The following is a 22,505-nucleotide window of genomic DNA, read 5'->3' on the forward strand; positions in this document are numbered from 1 at the left end:
GGTCTGGCAGCCCTTCAAATGGCCGAAAGGACAAAACACTGCAGAAGTTTCCTAAAGGAGGGGCGCCTGGGTGGCTTAGTCAACTGGTGGAGCGTCAACTTCGGCTCAGGTCATGATCTCGCGGTTAGTGGGTTGGAGCCCCGCATCGGGCTCTGTGCTGACAGCTCAGAGCCTGGAGCCTGTTTCAGATTCTGTGCCTCCCTCTCTATCTGACCCTCCCCTGCTCATGCTGTCTCTCTCGCTCTCAGAAATAAATAAAAAACATTACGAAAAAAATTAAAAAAAAGAAACGAAAGAAGTTTTCTAAAGGATCGTCTGTTAGTCAAAAAGTGAAGTTTACATTCTTCTAAGTTCTACTGTATTTCTAAACTTAACTGATTATAGTGTCAAAAGCTCAATTAAAATCCTTAGTAGTCGATGCTTCCTAATGGTCCTGATAAAAGTACTGACATGCCAGTGCACTGTCATATAGGAAAAAATTTTCTATTTAAAAATTTGGATTTTAAAACAGTGCCATGGTTATTTCATATAATTGATTACCAAGAACTTATGAAAAATATATGAAAATATTTAATGGCTGCTTTGTCTAAGTTTCAAATAACTGGGATAGGAATATGCATTGCATAGTTTCACATTTATTTTTGTCCATTAATTTTGAAAATCTAAGACACTAACCTGTTCAAAGGGGCTTTTCGTCTTGATGCCTTTCCCACCACAGAAGACCCAGTTGTCTCTAAAACCAAGATTAGTAATAGATGTGCTCCCCAGTTCAGCAATGAGCCGCCGTGCCTCATCATTGAGTCTTAAAGAGGAAGAAAAAGAATAATACAATAAACACAGTACCCTATATTATTATATTAACATATAACATGAGATGAAATGAGAAAGTATCAGCTTAAATGAGAACATAAAAAAGAATAAAGAATTTTTTTCAGGAGCGTCCGGGTGGCCTGATAGGTTAAGCATCCAACTCTTGGTTTTGGTTTTGGCTCAGGTCATAATCTCACGGTTTCAGGAGTTTGAGCCCTGCATCAGGCTCTGTGCTGGGAGCATGCAGCCTGCTTACGATTCTCTCTCCCTGTCTCTCTCTGCCCCTTCCCTACTTGTGCTGTCTCTGTCTCTCTCAAATAAACTTAAAAAATTTTTCTTCAGAGAAACATTCCTACTATTTGAGTTCTTTAGTGACAAAAGACATGAAATCAAGCAATTAATTTCAAGCTTATTCTATTAAGAAATACCTTTTAGATTTCTTTATTTTTACAATAATTCACTTTAACCTATATCCACCAAGTAAATAAGGGATACCGCAGTTAGCACTTGCCTACCTAGGTTAATACAAGGTCTTAAGCAAGCAGTATCTTTGTAAAACTAGAAATCACTTTGAATTTCCACTAATTGCTTTGTAAATTGCATTTGAAAAAAGGTAAATGCTGACAGAAATCTAGGTGTTTCAAATACTGTGTTTTATTTAAAAGAAAATGAACCTTGAGAATAAATATATAAACTGTGCTTCAGTAATAACTGCTGAGCAGTTACTTAATAAAAATGAATATTAACCACAGAGCAGTTAAGTACCTGCCAATGAGGAAGGGCACTGGCAAAGTTAACTGGTAGGGAAACAGCTAACTGAAAGACGGCATTAAGAAATGTTATGTAGGTTATCATCCTATTGCTGAGTATTCTCGGTCTCCTCTGTCTCACAAAAAGGAAGAAATTCAGTAGATGCACCCTAGCTGTAGAGCTTAAAAAAAAAAAAATAACAATAAAGGAACAAAAGATAGCTAAGGGCCACCTGTGCAGGTACTTGATAGTCCTATACGTCTCCCAAAAGATGCTACTTCTAGGTCATTTACAGAAGCCTGTTCTGCTAAAATCTGAGGCAAGGTAAGTTTTATATCTGCAAATAGCACAAGGGTCAGTGAGGAAGGTACTTATTTATCTGACAGTGTTCTCTGAAACATCTCATGCTAATATCAGTCAGCTCTCTTAGGGTACTAATGAAAGAAACACTGGGTAACAGAGTTCTCATTTAACTAACGTGACAATGAACAAAATTTGTTAAAAAAAAAACTTCATAAAACAAGAAAGAACTGCATATATATTAGACTTCCACAATTTATGAAAATCACATCCATAGACAATGGAGCTGGGTTGTGTTTTCTTTTCATTTTTATTTTAACTCCAGTGTAGTTAACATACAGTGTTGTGTTAGTTTCAGGTGTACAATATAGTGATTCAACATGTCCATAAATTACCTGGTGCTCCTTCAGGACAAGTGCCCTCCTCACTCCCCATCACCTATTTCACCCATCCCCCCACCCACCTCCCCTCTAGCAACCATCAGTTTGTTCTCTATAGCTAAGAGGCTGTTTCTTGGTTTGTCTCTTTTTCCTTTGCTTGTTTCTTAAATTCTACATGGATGAAAGAGATCATATGGTATTTGTGACTTGTTTCTCTTAGCATCATACACTGTAGCTCCATCCATGTTGCTCCAAATGGCACAATTTTATTCTTTATGGCTGAGTAGTATTCCATTGTGCATGTGTGCACATGTGTGCCTGTGCATGTGTGCATATATACCACACCTTCTTTATCCATCCATCTATTGATGGACACTGGGCTGCTCCCATATCTTAGTTATTGTAAATAATGCCACAATAGACATAGGGGTGCACGCATCTCTTGAATTAATGCTTTTGTATTTTTGGGGTAAATATCCAGTAGTGGAGCTGTTTTTAACTACCGCCTGGGCACTGCTGTCTTCTTGGAGGAAGTTCAGTAGAATCACTGAGAAAATCAGCTATAGCCCAGAATATTTAAGCTTTCGGACTCAAATCTATATAACGTGATGCCCTTGCAACCTGGTGAAAACAAAAACAAATGAAATGCCTGTGCAAAAGAAACCCTGAAGTCTCGTTCCTCTCTGAAGATTTTGAGACCTTCAGAGAATCAGGTGTACATGCCTCTGGCTTTCTCCCCGAAGTCCGCGGCCATGTTTTCCTGTGCCCATTTTACGTAAATTAGCCATCACTTTTCATTTGCTTGCTCGCTTACTGGGCAACCTGTGTATTACAGGGACACTCTCTGAGTGCTTGCCCGAACCCTGTTTACTTGTTTCCAAATGGTGTTAGGATGTCATGCATCTGGAAGACTGTCAAATTCTACTCTTCAGTTTAACCAAACATTCTGTTCTCTGGCTACCTTCCCAGAACATTTTACTTGCATCACCAGCACTAGCAGGTGAGTCGTGCTGCAATAATAAGAATAAATAATATTAAAACGCAGAGAGAGTAGGCTCACAAGGCAGCCTAGTTACGACTGACCGCTTATAGAGGCTTTGCAGGTTTTTTTGTGTGTTAATTTATTTTTCGGCGAGGAAGGGAGGGGGAGAGAGTGCGAGAGCGAACACACATAAATGGGGAAGGGCAGAGAGAGGGGAGGGGGGAGAGGGGAGCGGGGGTGGGGGAGAGAGAGAGAGAGAGAAGATACAGAATCTGAAACAGGCTCCAGGCTCTGATCTGTCAGCACAGAGCCGATATTTGAACTCACAAACTGGGAGATCATGACCTGAGCTGAGTTGGACACTTAACTGACTTGAGCCACCCAGGCGCCCCAAGGCTTTGGGATTTGATTCACGTTTATGTCTCAGAAAAATTACCAATTGGTACCTCATGGGCTTTGGGGTTGGTCCTAAATAGCTGAAGGTGAGGTTCACAAATGCCAAGGGACTGCTTAATACGCAAAAACTGCTTGCAAAGTCGGTGGTTTCTCCGACTGCAGGCCTGGCTCCCTGCTAAAAGTATGAATAAAATCTTCCTCATGTATGAATTTTATATCAATTAAGAAATATATTGAAGGGCAGTCATTTTTACGTCTTCTGAATTTCAGAACTGGTCATTTTGATGTGCATGAATAAACTAAGCCTTTAGCCAGACCTCTAGATGCAACTCGAAAATTGCTTTGACTCCCTCTGTTCATCTCTTTACTCCCTCTGCCCTGAGAACACGCTGAGGTCCTGTGCGGACGAGGGCAACGGAGCTGGCCCACGATGGCTGGCCCCGGCTGGCGGCTGGCAGCTTGGATGCGGGGAGGGCTCCCACCATTCCCAGAACTGATCCGTATGGGTCACAGAGCCTGTACTGCACCAGCAGTGCCGTTTATGCTCAACGCCTACGTTCTGTCTGGGAGTCTGGAATTTGGGGATGTGTTAGGCAGAGGGTGTCTATGTGACCAGCAGCCAGTGAAATCCCTGGGCACTGGGTCCTTAGTAAGCTTTCCTACGAGACAGCATTTCACAGCGTGGTCACCGTTTGGTGCCGGAGGAATCAGGCCTGTCCTGTGTGGCTCCACTGGGAGCACTCTTGGAACGTGAGCCTGGTTCCCACCAGACTTTGCTCTGTGCACATTTCCCCTTTTTGCTGATTCTGCTTTGTATCCTTTGGCTGTAACAGAGTCGTGAGGGGAGCAGGACCACATGCTGAGCCCTAAGAGTCCTAGCAAATCCTCAAACCCGGGGGCGGTCTCAGGTTCTCTGCCACATGCCCAGGGTATATCTACTATAGTTTTAGAACAAGGTAAGCTTCTCAGTAATTTCCAAAATTGCTCCACCTATGTAGAATTTGGAGGATTTCACTATTCCTTTCCAACATCTTTTATTTAAATAAAAGAGGATTTCATGTTTCAAAAAGAAGTTTAAAATCATGCACCATAACCAATATTCTCAGCACTTGATTCAATAAACATTAGGTACCAAAATGTCCCATTTCTTTATTTCTAAAACTTTTTTTTTTTTTTTTGAGAGAGACAGAGAGACAGAGCGGGAGCAGAGGAGCAGAGAGAGGGAGACACAGAATCTGAAGCAGGTTACAGGCTCTGAGCTGTCAGCACAGAACCCGACGTGGGGCCTGAACCCACAGACTAGAAGATCATGACCTGAGCTGAAGTCAGCTGCTTAACCGACTGAGCCACCCAGGCACCCCTCCCACTTCATTAAAAGCCAGTGTAACAATATATACATAGGATAAATTTTAAGAATATAAGCTTTTATTCTATAAAGACCACTGTGAGTTTGTTACATATGTATTAATCTCTACTAATGGTCTTAACTAGCTGAGATGTGAAAAATTTCATGGACTAAATTATTTTGGTTAAGAATTTTCTTTAAAATGAATGAAAAATTATTCTGTGACAAACAAGAAAGCAGACGGAGACAGAGATCAATTTCTCCTAGAAGAGATGCTACAGCTGCACAGAGGCAAGCAGAAGTACAGGAAGTGGAGACCGCAGGGCAGGCGGCTCAGAGATCTGCCTCCATCTTCCTGGGGGAAGAGGAGCCGCTGCGAGCCCCAGAGCCACACCATCCCAACAGGCTAATACTCCTTGTCTTGAAAAGCACAGAAAGCAACATGGAGAATTAATGTTCTGGGCTCAACGCTGACTAACAGAGAAGAGCCATTTGGGAAGCAGAAATGTAGGTGTCAAGAACTTTGGAAGAAAATCACCATCCTACCTGCAAAGACTGAAGAATAAGCAACGCTATATAGGCACAGGTGACCCTGAAGCCTAGACTTTATAAAGAGAGCACATTATATAAAGTTCAGATTAGAAGCTCTTATGTGAGAAAAGGACCCTTAAAAAACAAACCAAAACCCCCAATAATTTTCACTGTATAATTGCTAATAATCTCAGAAAAGAGGAGGATAGGTTCTAAATTAGTGCTGCTATAGGAGTGTTCTCTGATGGGCTCAAACTCAGAAAGCATCCAAAAATGTAGGGCAGATCATATTACTGATGGCAACACTTCAAATACTACTACCAGGAAGACGTGTAGTGAGTGCCCAGAATAAGATGAGACTCATAAAACAGTAAGAAGCCACAGAAAGAACTTTTGCTACTAAGTGCAAACAACTAAGTGACCCCCTGTTTCACAAGAACGATATAATATCGAGATCAAAGCTTGCCTGCCCTTTCCGGGGAGGCAAACACTCTGCTCAACATAAAAAGGGAAGAGTGGTCAGGAATGTCTATATAAGTGCTTTCAAGTAAAGTGAAGCCTCCAGGCCCACACACGTCACACAGTTACATTCCGAGGAACTTATTAATATAATCTTTAAGGCAGCATCCATTATTTTAGGAACACTATGGAAAATGAAGATGCTAGGTCATTAAAAGTTATTCTACTCTTCAAAAAAGGCGAGGGAATTTTTAGAAACAATGGTTCAAGAGAACCACTTCCAATTCTTAGCGAATTCTAGAATGGATTACAGCAAGGAGATCCTGTGAACATTAAAAAAAAAGAAAAAAGGGGGGGGGGAGAGAGAGAGAGATGAGGAATGACGGGGTAGTAAGGAGGTGAGAGAAATAAATTAATCAAGTTAGTGTCATCTCAGGTATTCAGCATGTAAAGAGGTTTTTGAGTGGTGGATCAGGCTACTGTAATTAGCACAGTTCATGAGTTTCAAGTGAGCATCTGAGAGTCTTAGAAAATAGCCTCTATGAATAAAATAACGAAGCAGCAGCTGGATGATATGCTTATTAGGGTACACTGGCAGCTGTTTAAAAATAGTTTCTGTAGTTAATAGATGAACCCCTTGGAGGAGGCCCTTTGGAGGGGGGCACACTGCCCTTGGCAAACAGTTTTATCAATGACTTCAATTTAGACACAAGAACAACTTTGGAAACACTACAAAGCCTGGATCATGGAAATCTCATAGGACAAATGTTGGAATCATGACCTAATGGGCTAAAATCAGCAAAATTTAATTTAACAAGGATAACAAGGATAAATGAAGTCCTTCACTTAGATTAAACAAAACCAAGTCCTGAATGGGGAGAAAGACCTGACTTGGCAGTGGTTTCAAAAAAAAAAAAAAGGTCTGAGATCAAATGAAATGATCTGAGAATTTAACTTAACCAAAAATTCATGAGCCAAAAATGTGATGTGACCATTTAAAGAAAACTAATACAATACTAGTTGGGATGAATATTCAAAGAAATGTAATCTCCAGAATGGTAAAAGCTAGCATCTCCCTGCACCCTGCACTGGCCAGACCACATCTGGAGCCCTGTGTTTGATCTGGGGCACTCATTTTAAGAGCGCTGATAATCAACCAGAGAGCTGATGCCCAAAAAATGCAGCCAGGAGGGTAATCCTACCCAGAAACTTAACATGATGAAAGGTGACAAGAGTCCTGTGTACAGAGCAGGAAAATGGAAAAATGAAAGAGAAATGCTAATTAGTTTCAAACATGTGAAGTATCAAATGGTTTGGGGAACATACTTATTGTTCCATTTACCCAAGCTAAGACTACCAGGTGGGATTTAGAGGGAGACCAATCCTGAGAACATAACGTCTACTGAAGAATAGTTTTTTTGCTCTGTTTGGTTTCAGATAAAGCGATGACGAGATACTGGCCCCTTCAGAGGCGACCAGTTCAGCAGACGTATTTGTAGACAATTTCCACAGGAATGCCCCCTCTCCGCCCCCCATGGCTTGGATGCTGTGTCAAATGACTTAAGACCTCTTCCTTCAGGACACCCACACTTAAACCTTTCACTTAGCCAGCAAGTTCACATGTCATAGAGCATTGTCTCCAAAAGGAGGGCTACCATGGCAAAACTTAGCTTGCTCAGTTCTTCATTAAAGCAACAGATAACTAATTTTAGAAGGGTCAGTGTGGTGGGGGGGAAGCAGGCATCACTGGAGATCTGTACTCTCCAAAACGCAAGTTTTCTTAAATACAGGTTTTTTTTTTTTTTCTGTTCTGTTTTTAAAGCGAGCTTCCTTGTTTAAAATCAAGAAATACTGGGCTGAACAAAAGTAAAGAGGTTTCCTTAGGAGCAAACGTCAGGACCTTGCATTTTAAATCCCCAAAAGAGGCAAAACGCAAGGTGCCATCCCCCAAACTTATTTGACCATTACAAGTTTAGAACACACTCTGGGAAGTGCTGTGATGGACAGAAGTTCACAGTACAGCCAAGGAGCTCACTGCGGATAGGAGGAACTGGGGTCAGGCAGGAGCACTATGGAGAACCGACACCAACTCCCAGTCTTGGAGAGGGCAGGCACATCCATTTCAAATTCTAAACTCTTTTGGTATCGGGTATAAGCAGGAAAACAGACCATTCCTTATGAAGTAAAATCCAGAAGCCTATGGAAAGAAAAGCCCTTAACACATTGGTTGAAGCATAGCTTCTATTCCCAGAGAAGACTGGTATAGCACAGCTGATGAATCATCTCCAATGTTCCACAGATACCTGCCAAGGTGTATGTTTATATTTTGTTACATTTAATAGAGGCAGATGGCCATTTCTAAAGACTGTCCACTTTTGTATAAAGGACACGATACTTACAATTTATTTCACTGGTGTTTAGAAGAAGGAAATATTCAAAATACAAATTCATGTGCCCAAACTGAAAATGCAGACAACTGAATTCATTTAAATATACAGAAGTTGAATCCCATATTGGCTAAGTGTAAAGGCATCACAACTTTTTTTTTTTTTTAATTTGTTTCTGAGAGAGCACACATGGGCAGGGGAGGGCCAGAGAGAGAAAGGGTGACAGAGGATCTGAAGCCAGATGTCAGGCTCAAACTCACGAGGCATGAGATCATGACCTGAGCTGAAGTCAGACCACTTAACTGACTGAATCATCCAGGTGCTCCAAGACATCAAAATTTAGATTTCTACTTTTGCTTTACAGGTTGAATGTCTTCTGAGTCTGCTTTTGGTATATATGATGGGCCCCAATAAATAGGAGTTAAAGAAGAAACATCATCCTGTCTTAGTTCTTAGGTATCACCACAATTTATTAGAAGCAGGGAAACAGGTCTGAAGTAGCCGGGTATAATTATGAAATAGCATGATGAAAAAGAGAGGTCATGTGTATCTATTCAGGAAAGCAAGGTTTTTAAAATGTTTAAAACCTTAAATTATACAAATTAAATAATACTTTACTCTATCAGCAAAAGCAAATAGCAAGTTACTTGTTTTTTCATAAAGAAAAACTAATTATATTCTGTTTTACTTCTATCTAGCTAAATGGCAGTGGATGCATATGTCAGTTTTATTTAACCTTCCATCTATGCATTTAACACCTCCTTAGCTGACTCAGATAAAATGTAGTCAGAGAAAATACTTCCACTTTAAAGCATTCACAAAGTAGCACTGTTTTCTTAGTGCAAATCGGCAATAATGTTATTACACATTAAATGCATGTACCAAAAAAAAAAAAATCAATAAATAGACATGCCATATTCTTTTGTGGAACTTACAGTTTAGTTTTATAGCCTTTTCCATTAAAATCTGTAAGGGATGTTTTTTATTCCTGATAAAAGTACTATACTTTTCATCTGGATAAAATATCACAGAAGGAATTTGAGAAACACTATTAAAGGTGTCTTAACCACCCCGGGAAGGTATTAAGTACAGTTAATTTTTATAAAATAGTTATTCAAAAAGCTGTAATAGTGTCTTACAAGGGCAGGAAGAAATAGATGAAAAAACTTCTAAAAACGAAATCAAATCTTCATGAAAATAGGCATTATAAGACACTAGGAAATAACAGATGTATATTTTAAAATTACATGAAAATAGGGGAGTCTGGGTGGCTCAGTCAGTTAAGCGTCTGACTCTTGATCCCCGCATAGGTCATGGGATTGAGCCCCATGTTGGGCTCTGTAACAGCACAGAGCCTGCTTGGGATTCTCATTCTCTCTCTCTCACCCTCCCTTACTGACACATATGCATGTGCTCTCAAAATAAACATTTTTAATAAATAAAATACATGAAAACAGTGAAGTTGCTGGAAGAAGAAAATCTACTAAATATTTAATTTGGAGATAGGAAAATACTTCAAGTATGAAAGTAGAAGAAACTAAAGTGAAAAATCCATACACTTGACTAAATAAGTTAGTTTAAACCCTTTAATGTGAAAAACCACCATAAATTAACAAAAATAAAAGCAAGGTAATATATTTAACATGCAAAATGGTTAATGTCCTTAACATACCAATGGCCCTTACGAATCAATATGAGTCAACCAAAATGGTCAAAGGACAATTCCAGAGAAAGAGATAAAAACACTTGTGAAAAAAATGTAATCTCAACAATGACCAAAGAAGGGAACATTAACAAAATCCTTTTCTAGAATTTTCCGAATTGGTAACTTTTAAAAAAATTAATAGTGTCCTGAAGCTTATAAGAGACATGTAAAATTGGTACAAACTTAAAAAAAATCATTTTTAAAACACATAAACATCCTTTGATTCAATACCTTACCTCAAAAAAAAAATCTGTCTTAAAGAAATAGAGATGATTGCTCAAAAATGTTTAAGATAGTACATTTTTGCTAAACGTGAAAACTTGGAAATAGCCTGAGGATCCAGCAGTCGGTATTTTATTAAATAAATTTTAAATCATGACACATGTTTAAGAACTACACTAGGCAGACATGAATAATTTTGTTATGAAAACCATTTAATGTTATGGGAAAATATTCACCTCATAAATAAATAAAAAGGTATGCTATAAATGCTAGCATTCCAAATGATTAAGATGAAGAAAATACGTGTATTAAGGAAACTGGAGATGGAAACTAAATTATCAATGGTTATCACTGAGTAGACAAACTGTATCTTGTTTTCCTTGTGCTTTTCTGTACTTTCAAAGTTTTACAACATGTACACTTTTAAGAAAAAAGTTATAAAAGTTTACAGTGCATTAAACATTATGAAAAGTATATCACACTTATTCTTTCACAGTTAACGCCACTTCTAGGAACTTACCCTAAGGACGTAATCAAAGATGCAAAAACATTTACATAAAAGGATGTTTATCAAAATGTTATTTATAATACAAAAATGTTGGCAATAATAGGGAACTTTTAAATAAAGGTGGGCCATGTGATCAACTCTTGGGGGGCCATGGAAAACGCTACTGAAGAATCTTCATGTTAGAGAAAACAATTTAAGGTTGCTAAAAACAGGATATAAGAGAGTATAACAAACTTCAGGTGCTATGTAGTTCTAACTTTAGGACCATATATGCATGATAAATACAGAGAAAAGAAGAAAGCAAAATAAAACTATGTTAATAGTGTTTATCTGGAATTTAAGTACTTTGCTCTGCCTTATGTGTTTTTTTCATTGAAAATGTATTGCTTTTATAATTAATTATAGCTCCAAAAATTGTATAAATTTTTAAGTTTACATACTTGGTTGCTCCATCATCATATGTTCCCATTAAGACTATTGTTCCGTCTTGTATGGACTTCAGAAACTCAATAAATGGGGCCACATCTGAAGAAAAAGAAAGGATTGATGGTTTTCTGGTTTTTTTCAGTGACTAAGTAGTCATCAAGATAATCTCCTTAAAGTTAATAAACTAAAACATGAAGTATTTTAAATCAATAATTTCAAATATAGAATAACCAAAAGGTAAATAAATCTTATGAACAAGTTAAAAATGAATCTTGTGCCTTAATAGGATCCCACCATCAACTCAGAATTTCCCAATCCTGATTCATCTTATGTGTCTTTTGTGCTGACATTCCAGGGGCTAAATGAAAAAACCATAGCAAAGTCATAATAAAGCATGACTTCTAATTTAAAGGAAGAAACTTCGGGGGAAGACAGAAGAAAGGCTCAGGGATTCCCTGAGTACATGTAAAATTGTATGGGTACTTATCTGAAAGGAGGGCACAAAGCTTTTATCTAATCATAAAAAGCTCTGTTATTTCTTAAAAAACCAAATACATACGCGCACGCACATGCGCGCGCGCACACACACACACACTTGATTTAAGGGATCCTCTGAACATATCTAATTACCATAGACTTGCAAGAGGAATAAGGCTGTACCTAGTTATGGCAAATACAGTCTTTACCTGCTTCGTCTAGTGCACCAAGATTCACAAAAACTTAAATCATTTAGGTGACTACAAACTGGTCAGAGGTAGATCAGGTAATACCAATCATTTTATATCTTGAACTTTCCAATATCAGGTCTCTGTGCAGTCCCCAAACCTACCACTACTTCAGAACTGGGACACTTCAAACTTACTCAGTTTCTTTCTATACCAGATTCCAAAGATGGCCTCTAGCTGCATTCTTTTTATAATAATGGCATTTTCAATTCTGAGAAAATGTAACAGAGCAGCTAACAAATCACTTCCTTTTAAATGCAAAGATGGAAGTAAACTGCACCTATTTCTTCACTTGAAGAGTCTTTTTGGCAGTAATTAATCTACCATCTACCGTGATGATATTTCAGATCTTCAACAAAGGTTTTGGAAGGGGGTTTCCTGTAATAAGTTTTGTCATGAGAATATAAAATTGATGGTAGCATTTTAAGTTTACACCATTTTGACAGCTATGAAAAGTCCTAATCTCATTAAAAAAAAAGAAAAACAGCATCTCATTACAAGCTGAAGAAATATTAGAAAAGCTGAATGGTTTGAAAACCTAACATAAATTTCAAGAAGACTAACAGCTCTTGGCTTCTGGGGAATCTATAAAGGAAATGGAAATGAGGAGACGCCAGGGACAGCCTCATGCTGATATATATCTCAAACTAACAAGTCAGAAAAGAATCAAAAGATAAATCGGTATTGTTCTTCCATCAGATCTGAGGAAAAAATGTCTTTGGGGCACGTTCTTGTTCAAGGTTCTAGTTCCTTCTTCTGCATTCTGGTAAGTACACCTGTTTCTTGAGGAACTTCCACATTAGGGGGATACTCGTAAATTACTCTAAGTGCAAGTAACTATAAAGAACACTCTATTCTTTCCCTCAAATATTCATCTACTTTAATAATCATCCTGGTTACAGTTTATTTTGAAGACTAAAAAATATGCAAAAAATCAATTTTAAGTAAAAATGCTTAAATTGCTTCTGCTCTTATCTAAATTATTTCTTCTGTTTTAAAAATTTCAGACAGAAACCTAAAGGAGCCAAAGCTTTCAATCAGTTGTGCTACAGAAAGTAGGATTCGGATTTTTAAAATCTCAATCTTTATATTATTACTTCTAATTACACATATAGTTTCAGTAAAAAAAAAAAAAAAAAAGCAAAGTATATGCAATATGACTGATTACTTAAACACAGCTGGACATTTAGTGAAAAGTAAGAGAAAATGTGTGAACACAAAAATACCATTATTCTCTCAGTAATGGGCTGCATTATATTGAAGAGGCTTAAAAAGTCAGTGTTAGCAACAGAACAGTTACATGTTATTTACACTTACCTCCTCCCCACATGTCAAAATATTTGGTGTCTAATACTTCTCCTGTTTTTCCTGAAAGAGATGGAAATCAAATCAAATTATGCAATTAACATATACTCTACACTGTATAGGACAAACAATCTTACCCAATGATGGGTGTGAATTCATTTACAAAGAAAGAGTTCTTTTGAAAAGACTTAAAATCTGAACTGTGTGCATCTGAAATATATTTCTAAAAAAGTAATTTTTGGGTAAATTAAAATTTTGGACTTTCTCAATCTTTAAGCCAAGGAGCAGCAACTGAAGTTCACTAGGGGCTATATAGACCACTCAAATTCGGTTCAATATTTTTCGCTCTTATGTGTTACCACTTTCCTTATTTAAGAATTACCAAATTTACAAAAAAGATGAATTGATACTGTTTTCTACCATTAAAGCCATCTTTTAAATTTTTTTCACTTATTTCCTTTTTAAAATATATATATATGTATATATTTGCTATCAGCTAGACAAACAGGTATAGGGCCTTTTACTAACAAACTAAAGAAAGTAGAAATGCAGAAACTTATCTTTTGTTGTGAAAGAAGTAAAAAGTATTTTCCTATACTATGAACTGGGTAAGGTGGTTATGGTCACTAATCATCTCATACGGCCTTACAGGGTTATTGTACCAGGAAGAAAAGACAAGCATGCAATTAGGCCTTATTTCGTGGGTTCATTTTTCAGATTTGATTTTGTAAGAATACTTGAGATGCTCAGGATTTGGTGAACTTACTTTCACTAATGAACTTACATGATGAATGTGGATAATACTGAAAAGTTACAACTAATTTTTACTCTTCATTCCTCTCCCCACCCCTTCCATTAGTCCATCACCCTCTGTCATTCGCACACCCTCATCATGGCAATCTATCTTCAAATTGTTAGATTCCACACTCCTCAGCATTCATCAAAGTTAATGTTAGATTGGTTTTACCCTGATAATCTCCCAGCAAGCTCTCTACACACTGCACAGCAAGCGGGAGAAAGAAAGCATGTGATAGTACTTGGACACCAAGTCTCCTACAGGCAGCTTTTGGACACGAGGGTGGAAGGAGGGCTTTAGGGTCAAGTGTAGCACTTTTTGACCCAATCCCTTGATATTAAAGTGCATTTTACTTTGGGCTGCAGGAATATCCACTGACCACATCTGTAAGCTAAAATAATTATTCTTGCATTTCTGTATCAGTAAGGAAGGATGCTGGGTTTGAGGCTGGTGTTGAGGAGAATAACTTCCATGACTTCCGGTGCTTTGATGAAACCTCAGATGCGAGGCCTCCTGGCCAAAGGCCAGAGATTTCACATTGTTGGAGTGTTCGCTGTGTCCTGGGGGTTGCAGCTTTCTATAAGTTTGCTGTGGCCGAACCAAGAAAGAAGGCATATGCAGATTTCTACAGAAATTAGGATTCCATGAAAGATTTTGAGGAGATGAAGAAGGCTGCTATCTTTCAGAGTGCAAAGTGATTTTGGAGTGTAAAGAATTTCTTTGGGTTGAGTTCCATGGAAGTTTGTCACTGACCTGTGTTCCTGAACTACAAAACATGAATATTGGGTTATGGAATAGTTTCTCTTGATAAATAAACTAACAGATACTGTGGACAGTAAAAAATAAAATAAAATAATTATTCTTACCATTTGCCAAGGCAACATTGATCCCTCTTCCAACGTTATTCTTAACACCACTCATTAAACTGAAGGAGGAAAGTCAAGAAAAATTTACAATTAGATATTGTACATAAATCTAGATCAGAGAAATAAAGCCATGCCAAAAAAGAGTTGGGGATATTATATACATGCACAGTTGTTTAAGAATTGCAGTGGAGATTAAGATGTCTCTAATACATCAGAGAAGACAGTCTAATTTTAAATAATTTTAAAGCAATGTCCTTAAATAAGAATTCACAAATAGATATATTATAAGCATCAGGGCCCAAATACTAGACTATTTTTTGCTGCTCCTTTGTGTTATGAAATAGTATTTTAGAAAATCTTTAAAACATGTTGACATTACACACATCCTCAATGGACCAAATAATTGATAATCTTTTCTACTTTTTGCAATGTCAATGTGACATGAAATCGAAGTGAGGTGCTTTTATAATCTGAAAGCCAGAAGAGTTTCACCTCCTTCACCCAATAATTGTGAACATCCTCTTAGTGATTATCAATGTAAAATTTCTCTATACTCAGAAGAAGAAATCTTGTATTCATTTAATTACTGCATCTAACCACACCTACTTGTACTGTTATAGCTAAGGTAATCAGCATCCACTGGCAGGTTACAGACCACCATGCTACTGTGAAATGGAAGGTATGAGTGGAATACTCGCTTGTGTCGGTTCAGTTTGCTGAATCAGAATTATTACACTAAAATTCTAGGTATCTTTAATTCTAAAAATTCAAGGTACTAGTAATACTGCCTGTGGTGTGCTAATCAATGATTAACAATTGGTTTGCGGTTGGTGTAGAGGGGGAAGTATGTGTGTATATGGGAATACACAGACACACACACTCATATATGGTACATCGATATACACACAGGTGCATATGTTTATTATAAACTCTACGGATATAAAAGATTTGTACCACACAATTTCACAAGTAAGAAAAGCTATAATACTCTGTTATGTATCCCGCATAACTAAATGATTCTCACAGAATGTGTTGATTTTCATAGAACTCGTATCTGTAGCTAACCTATGGTTGCAAGTAATAGATAAATGCAGTTCTAACACAAACGTTGGATGATATTTCATTTGAAGAGTGAGACAAAGGAAAAACACATGGTTGAAGATATATGCTAGAACTTCACTCACCTGTTAATGAGGTGAGTGATGTTTTTTGTTGAAGCATGTATTAAGTTTTAAATAGTAGAAGACAACGTAATTTTTTGTGCTATTCACAACGTAACAGTTACTGACATAATATACTTTTAATCTGCACAGTTAACATTCTCCTCCTCTTTCTTAAGTCTAGACCTTGAGTCAGCAAACTTCTTCTATCAGGAATCAGATAAGTAAATAGTACGAACCACCACTAAAAAAGCTATACAGAGATATACTCAAAAACACTATAAATATATCAAAAAGAAATTCTAAAAAATTTTCATGGAACTCATAGGAAGCCAGTAAAAGAACACAGAAATAAATAACCCAGAGAGAACAAAAATTATAAGATGGCAGGCTTAAGTCCTAACATTTCAATAATCATAATAAATGTAAGTAGTTTAAGCATATCAAATAAAGACAGAAATTGACACAGTGGATTAAAATAGGACCTAACTACATGGTGTCTACAAGAAATTCTTTCTTTTATTGAGGTAAATTAGTATATAGGTATACTGAAGTATATTTTTAATTGACAAAAATTGTATTTAAGTATACGATTTGATATACATTGTGAGATAATTACGTCAAGCTCATTACCTATTTATCACCTTCATTACCACTTGTGTGTGTATGGCGAGAACACTTAAGAGCTACCCTCTTAGCAAATTTTAAGCAAACAATAAAGTACTATAATATAGTCACATCATTGTATATTACATTGCAAGAACGTTATCATCTTGCATAACTGAAACTTTGTACCCAGTGACCAACATCTCCCCATTTACTCTTCCTCCAAGTCCCTGGTATCCACTACTCTACTCTGTGCTTCTATGAATGTGACTGCTTTAGATTCCACATAAGTGAGATCAGGCAGTATTTGTCTTTCTGCATGTGGCTTACTTCACTTAGCATAATGTCCTCCAGGTCCATCCATGTTGTCACAGATGACAGTCTTTTCTTCTTTTATTTGGCTCAATAATATTCCATTGCATATATATATACACCACATTTTCTGTATCCATTCATCCACTGATGGATATTTAGACTGTTTCCATCTTACCTACTGTGAATAATGCTGTGGTGAACATAACAGTGGGCATTTGTTTGAGATCCTGTTTTTAATTCCTTTGGACATACATCCAGAAGTGGGATTATTAGATAAGACAGTTCTATCTTTAATTTTTTTAATAACCTCCACCCTGTTTTCTATAATGGCTGTATCAATTTACATGCCCACCTACAGTATACAAAGGCTCCTTTTTCTTCACATCTTCATCAACACTTGATGTCATTCTGATGACTGCCACTCTACCAGTTGTGAGGTGATTAACTCATTGTGGTTTTGATTCTCATTTCCCTGATGATTAGTGACACTGAGTACCTCTCTTCATATACCTGTTGGCTATTTGTATCCTTTTGAGAAGTACCTATTTAGGCCTTTCACTCATTATTTGATCAGTATTTGTTTTTTTGCTAGTAAGTTGTGTAAGTTCCTAAAATATCTTAGATATTAACCGCCTAGCAGATATATGGATTGCAAATTTTTTCCCCATTCTGTAGGCTGACTTTCTGTTCTCGTTTCCTTTGTTGTTCAGAAGCTTTTTAGTTTGATATAGTCCTATTTGCCTATTTTTGCTTTTGCTGCCTAGGTGTTTGGTGTTTTATCCAAAAAACGCATTGCCCAGACCAATATCACAAAGCTTTTCCCTAGATTTTCTTCTAGTAGTTTTATGGTTTTGGGTCAAAAGGCTCACTTTAAATATAACGATACAGGCAGGTGAAAACTAAAAGGGTAGAAAGAGATAAATCACGTAAACAATCACATTACTACTCAATAATAAAGAAATAATCCAATTTTAAAATGGGCAGGGTTTGACCAGACACCTCTCCAAAGATACACAAATGGCCAACAAACAAATGAGAAGATATTAAAGATCATTAACCATTAGTGAAATGCAAATTGAAACTACAAGGTATCACTCAACACTCATTAGGATCGGTGTAATCAATAAGTTAGATAATGACAAATGTATTGTAAAAACTGGAACCCTTATAACACTGCTGTCAAAAAGTTAATTAGTGCAGCAACTTTGGAAAATACTCTAGCAGCTCCTCCAAAAGTTAAATATAGAATTACTATATGAACTAAAATCTACTCCTAAGCATATATACAAGAAAAATGAAAACATGTCCACACAAAACCTGTATACAAATGTTTATAGAGCCATTATTCATTGGATAAAGAAGATGTGGTATATATATATATAATGGAATATTACTCAGCCATCAAAAAAGAAGGAAATTTTGACATTTTCGATAATATGGATGGAGCCAGAATATATTACGTTAAGCGAAATAAATCAAAGAAAAATACCATATGTTTCCACTCATATGTGGAATTTAAAAAACAAAACAGATGAACATATGGGAAGGGGGAGAAAAAAGGAATGAGAGAAACAAACCATAAGAAACTCTTAATGATAAAGAACAAACTGAGGGATGCTGGAGGGGAGGTGGGTGGGGGGATGAGCTGACGGGTATTAAGGGGGGCAACTGTTAGTGATTAGTACTGGGTATTCTAAGTACTGATGAATTACTAAATTCTACTCCTGAAACCAATACTGTACTGTATGTTAACTAAACTTTAAATAAATTATTTTAAAAAGAAGTTTTATTCATAATAGCCAAAAAGTGGAAACAAACCAAACGTCCATCAACTGACGAATGAACAAACAAAATGTGATATATCTACAACGAGAGAATTACTCCATCATAAAAAGAAATGAAGTACTGATACATGCCACAACATGGATGAACCTTGAAAACACTGCTGAGTGAGGACACTGATGACAAAAAAAGTTACATATCATATAAACCCTTCTATGTAATATGTCCAGAAGAGGTAAATCTACAGAGACAGAAACCAAAATGTAGTTGCTTAGGGCTGGTTGTGGGGCAGGGGAGAACGGAGTAGAAAGGGATGGGAATGGGATAGAAGGGCAATGGCTAAAGGACACAATTTCTTCTGGAGGTTAAAAATGTTCTAGGGGTGCTGGGTGGCTCAGCTGGTTAAGTGTCTGACTTGGGTTCAGGTCATGACCTCATGGTTTGTGAGTTCGAGCCCTGCTTCAGAGCCTCCGTATCCCTCTCTCTGTCCCTCCCTAGGCTCATGCATGCATGTTCCCCTCACCCCCCCCAAAACAAAACTGACTGTAGAGATGATTGCATGTATCTGTGCACACTAAAAATCACTGACTGTATACCTTAAATGAATGAATCGTATAGCATGGGAGTTATATCTCAATAAAGCTGTTTAAACAAAGGAAAGCAGTAGTGGCTATATTATCACCAATTAAATAGACTTCGAGGCAAAGAAAATTATCAGAGACAGAGTGAGAGAGATTACATAATGATCACAGGGTCACTTTAGCAAGACACAGTAAACCTTAATGTGTATATGGCAAGCAACTGAGGTGCATACTATGTGACTCAAAACCAGACAGAATGGACAAGAGAAAGAGACAAAGGTACAGTCTCTCAACAACTGACAGGCAGAAAATTACCAAAGGTACAAAAGAACTCAACCACAGCATTAACCAACAGGGTCTGATTGACATTTATAGAACATTCTACCCAACTAGAGCAGAATACACATTGTTTTCAAGTGTCCATGGAACATATATTAAAGGTAGACCATATCATGGGCCACAAAATAAACCTCAATATTTTTAAAAGAACTGAAATCACAAAAAGTGTGTTCTCCAACCACAATGAAATCAGTAACAGTGATAACAGGAAAACTTCCAACACTTGGAAACTAAACAACATAGTTCTCAATAATCCATGGGTCAAAGAGGAAGTCTGAGGGGAAGTTAAAAAACACACTGAAATGAATGAAAATACAACCTTATTAAAATTTGTGAGGCATAGCTAAAAGAGTACTGAGAGAGGAATTTATAGCACTCCATGCTTAAATTAAAAAAGAAAAAGTTTCAAATTAATCACCTAAGCTCCCATCTCAAGTAACTAAAAAGAATGCCATAAACCTGAAGCAAGCAGAAGCAAAGAAAATAAAAAGAGCAGAAATCAATGAAACAAAAAGCTAGTTCTTTAAAAAGATCAATAAAATTAACAAACCTTTAGTAAGAAGACTGACAGAGAAAAGAGAGAAGACCTAAATCACCAATATCAAGGGTGAAATGGGATATCACTATAGACCTTGAAGACTTCAAAAGGATAAAAGACTAGTGTGAACAATTTTACACATGTAAATTTGACAACTCAGATGAATTAGACCCAATTCCTCAAAATGTACAAACTAACACAACCCATTCATTATGAAACAGATCATTTAAATAGTCCTGTAACTATTAAAAATAGTGTATTCATAATTTATAAACTCACTTCACCAGAAAATCTCCAAGCCTAGATGGTTTCACTGGAGAGTTCTACCAAATGTTTAAAAAAAGAACTAATACTGCTTCCACACAAACTCTTTCAGAAAATATAATACTTCCAAATTTATTTTCTAAGGCCAATATTACAATAATACCCAAACCAGAGTAAGACATCACAAGAAAATTACAAATCAGCATTAATATACAGGGGAAATCCTATTAACAAAACATTAGTAAATAGAATTTAGCATTATAATAAAAAAATCACAAACTATGACCAACTCAGGCTTATCCTACAGAAATAGTTGTTTTAATATTTGAACAGTTAATAGAATCTATTTTATTAACAGGTTTAAGAAAAATCACATGATCATCTCAATACAAAACATGCATCTGACAAACTTCAACACCCATTCATGATAAAAAGTCTCAAAACTCTAGTAATAGAGGAACTTCTAAACTTGACAGAGACCACCTACAAAAATCTACACCTAAAATCATACTTGATGGTGAAGGACAACACTTTCCCCTTAAGATGAGAAACAAGTATGTCCATTCTCACCATTACTACTCAACATAGTATGGGAAATCCTAGCCAAAGCAAAAAACAAAGAAAAGGAAAGTAATAGAAGTAAATATAATTAGGACAAATTAATTTAGCAAGGTTATAAGATAGAAGACCAATACATGAAAATCAACTGTCTATATACTAACAATGAACATATAATAACTGAAATTAAAAATACAATGACATCTACACTGCTCAAAAAATGGATGATACTTAGATATAAATCTAATAAAGTATAGGACTTGTAAGCTGAAACCCACAAAATGGTAATGAAAGATAACAAAGAATATTTAAAGACAAATGTCATATTCATCAACTGAAAGACTCAACATAGTAAAGATGGTCAATTCTCTCCAAATTAATATACAGATTTAACATAATTCCTAATAAAATCCCAGCAAGATTTTTTGTAGACAGAGGCAGGATTATTCTTTTATTTTTTTTAATTTTATTTATTTTGAGAGAGAGAAAGAGAGGGAGAGGGAGGGAGGGAGTGGGGGAGGGAGAGAGAGAGCGCATGTGCGCACAAATGGGGGAGGGGCAGAGAGACAGATAGAGAGAGAATCCTAAGCAGGCTCCACACTGCCCGATCAAGAGCCTGATGTGGGGCTCAAGATCATGACCTGAGCCAAAGTCAGATGCTTAACCAACTGAGCCACCCAGGAGCCTCAGATGCAAGGCTCTAAAATACATTCTAAAATGTAAATGGAAAGGCAGAGAAACAAGAGTAGCTAATTTTGTAAAAAGAGAAAATGGGAGGACTCATTCTACCACATTTAAAGACTTACTCCGTAACTATATGATGAAGAGCATATGGAATTAGTGGATCAACGGAAAGAATGGAGAACCCAAAATCAAGTGGAACCAACAAATGCACCAGTGGAAGCATAGCCAATTTATTTTTTTTAACAAAGGAACAAAAGCTATTCAATGGAAGGAGGATAATCATTCCCCCAAATGGTGCTGGAGCAACTAGATATTCACAGGCCAAAACTGAACCTCAACCTACATCTCATACTTTATTCAAAAACTAATGTAGGATGGATCGCATATTTAAATATATAAAACATACAACTAAAAATTTTGTAAGGTCAGGCAGAGGAAAATCTTTGAAACCTATGACTCAGTGAGTGACTACAAGACATAACACCAATCCATAAACAACAAAGCACATACATGAAAGAAAAATAAATCAATAAATTGGAACTTACCAAAATTAAAACACTTTGGCTCTACAAAACATCCCAGTGAAAAGGATGTCTAGATGAGGGAAACACTATAGGAAGACAGATGCAAGCCACATATCTGATAATAGCATTCATCTCTAAAATATATTTCAAAAACTCCCAAAGTGCAACAATTAAAAAAAACCAATCCAATTAGAAATGGACAAAGACATGAATAGATATTTCACCGAAGAGGGTATACAGGTGGCAAAAAAAAGCACATTG

The 22,505-nt window shown here is 36.7% G+C and overlaps 2 protein-coding genes across 3 annotated transcripts in view; one reads left to right on the top strand and one right to left on the bottom strand.

Annotated features, from left to right (window-relative positions):
* WNT16 (Wnt family member 16) overlaps window positions 1-22,505 on the top strand; it is a 70,812-nt gene that overhangs the window by 21,816 nt on the left and 26,491 nt on the right. Inside the window, exon 6 of one of the 2 annotated variants that reach the window (XM_039222862.1) lies at window positions 7,391-7,452. The exons of the other annotated variant lie outside the window; for it this stretch is intronic. The gene's annotated coding sequence lies outside the window, so the exon portion shown is untranslated. Of the gene's footprint in view, window positions 1-7,390; window positions 7,453-22,505 lie in introns of those variants that run through there. 2 annotated transcript variants of the gene reach the window in all.
* The window catches only part of FAM3C (FAM3 metabolism regulating signaling molecule C), a 56,887-nt gene that overhangs the window by 2,572 nt on the left and 31,810 nt on the right, over window positions 1-22,505 (bottom strand). The window contains exons 6-9 of the mRNA XM_039222863.1: window positions 14,894-14,952; window positions 13,244-13,294; window positions 11,216-11,300; window positions 676-802 (exon numbers count right to left, since the gene is read on the bottom strand). Of these exons, the coding sequence (XP_039078794.1) occupies window positions 676-802; window positions 11,216-11,300; window positions 13,244-13,294; window positions 14,894-14,952 (322 nt within the window). The remainder of the gene's footprint in view (window positions 1-675; window positions 803-11,215; window positions 11,301-13,243; window positions 13,295-14,893; window positions 14,953-22,505) is intronic.

Source organism: Hyaena hyaena, unplaced genomic scaffold (genome assembly GCF_003009895.1).
Source record: "Hyaena hyaena isolate Hyena2069 unplaced genomic scaffold, ASM300989v1 scaffold_1207, whole genome shotgun sequence".
NCBI classification, from domain to species: Eukaryota; Metazoa; Chordata; class Mammalia; order Carnivora; family Hyaenidae; genus Hyaena; species Hyaena hyaena.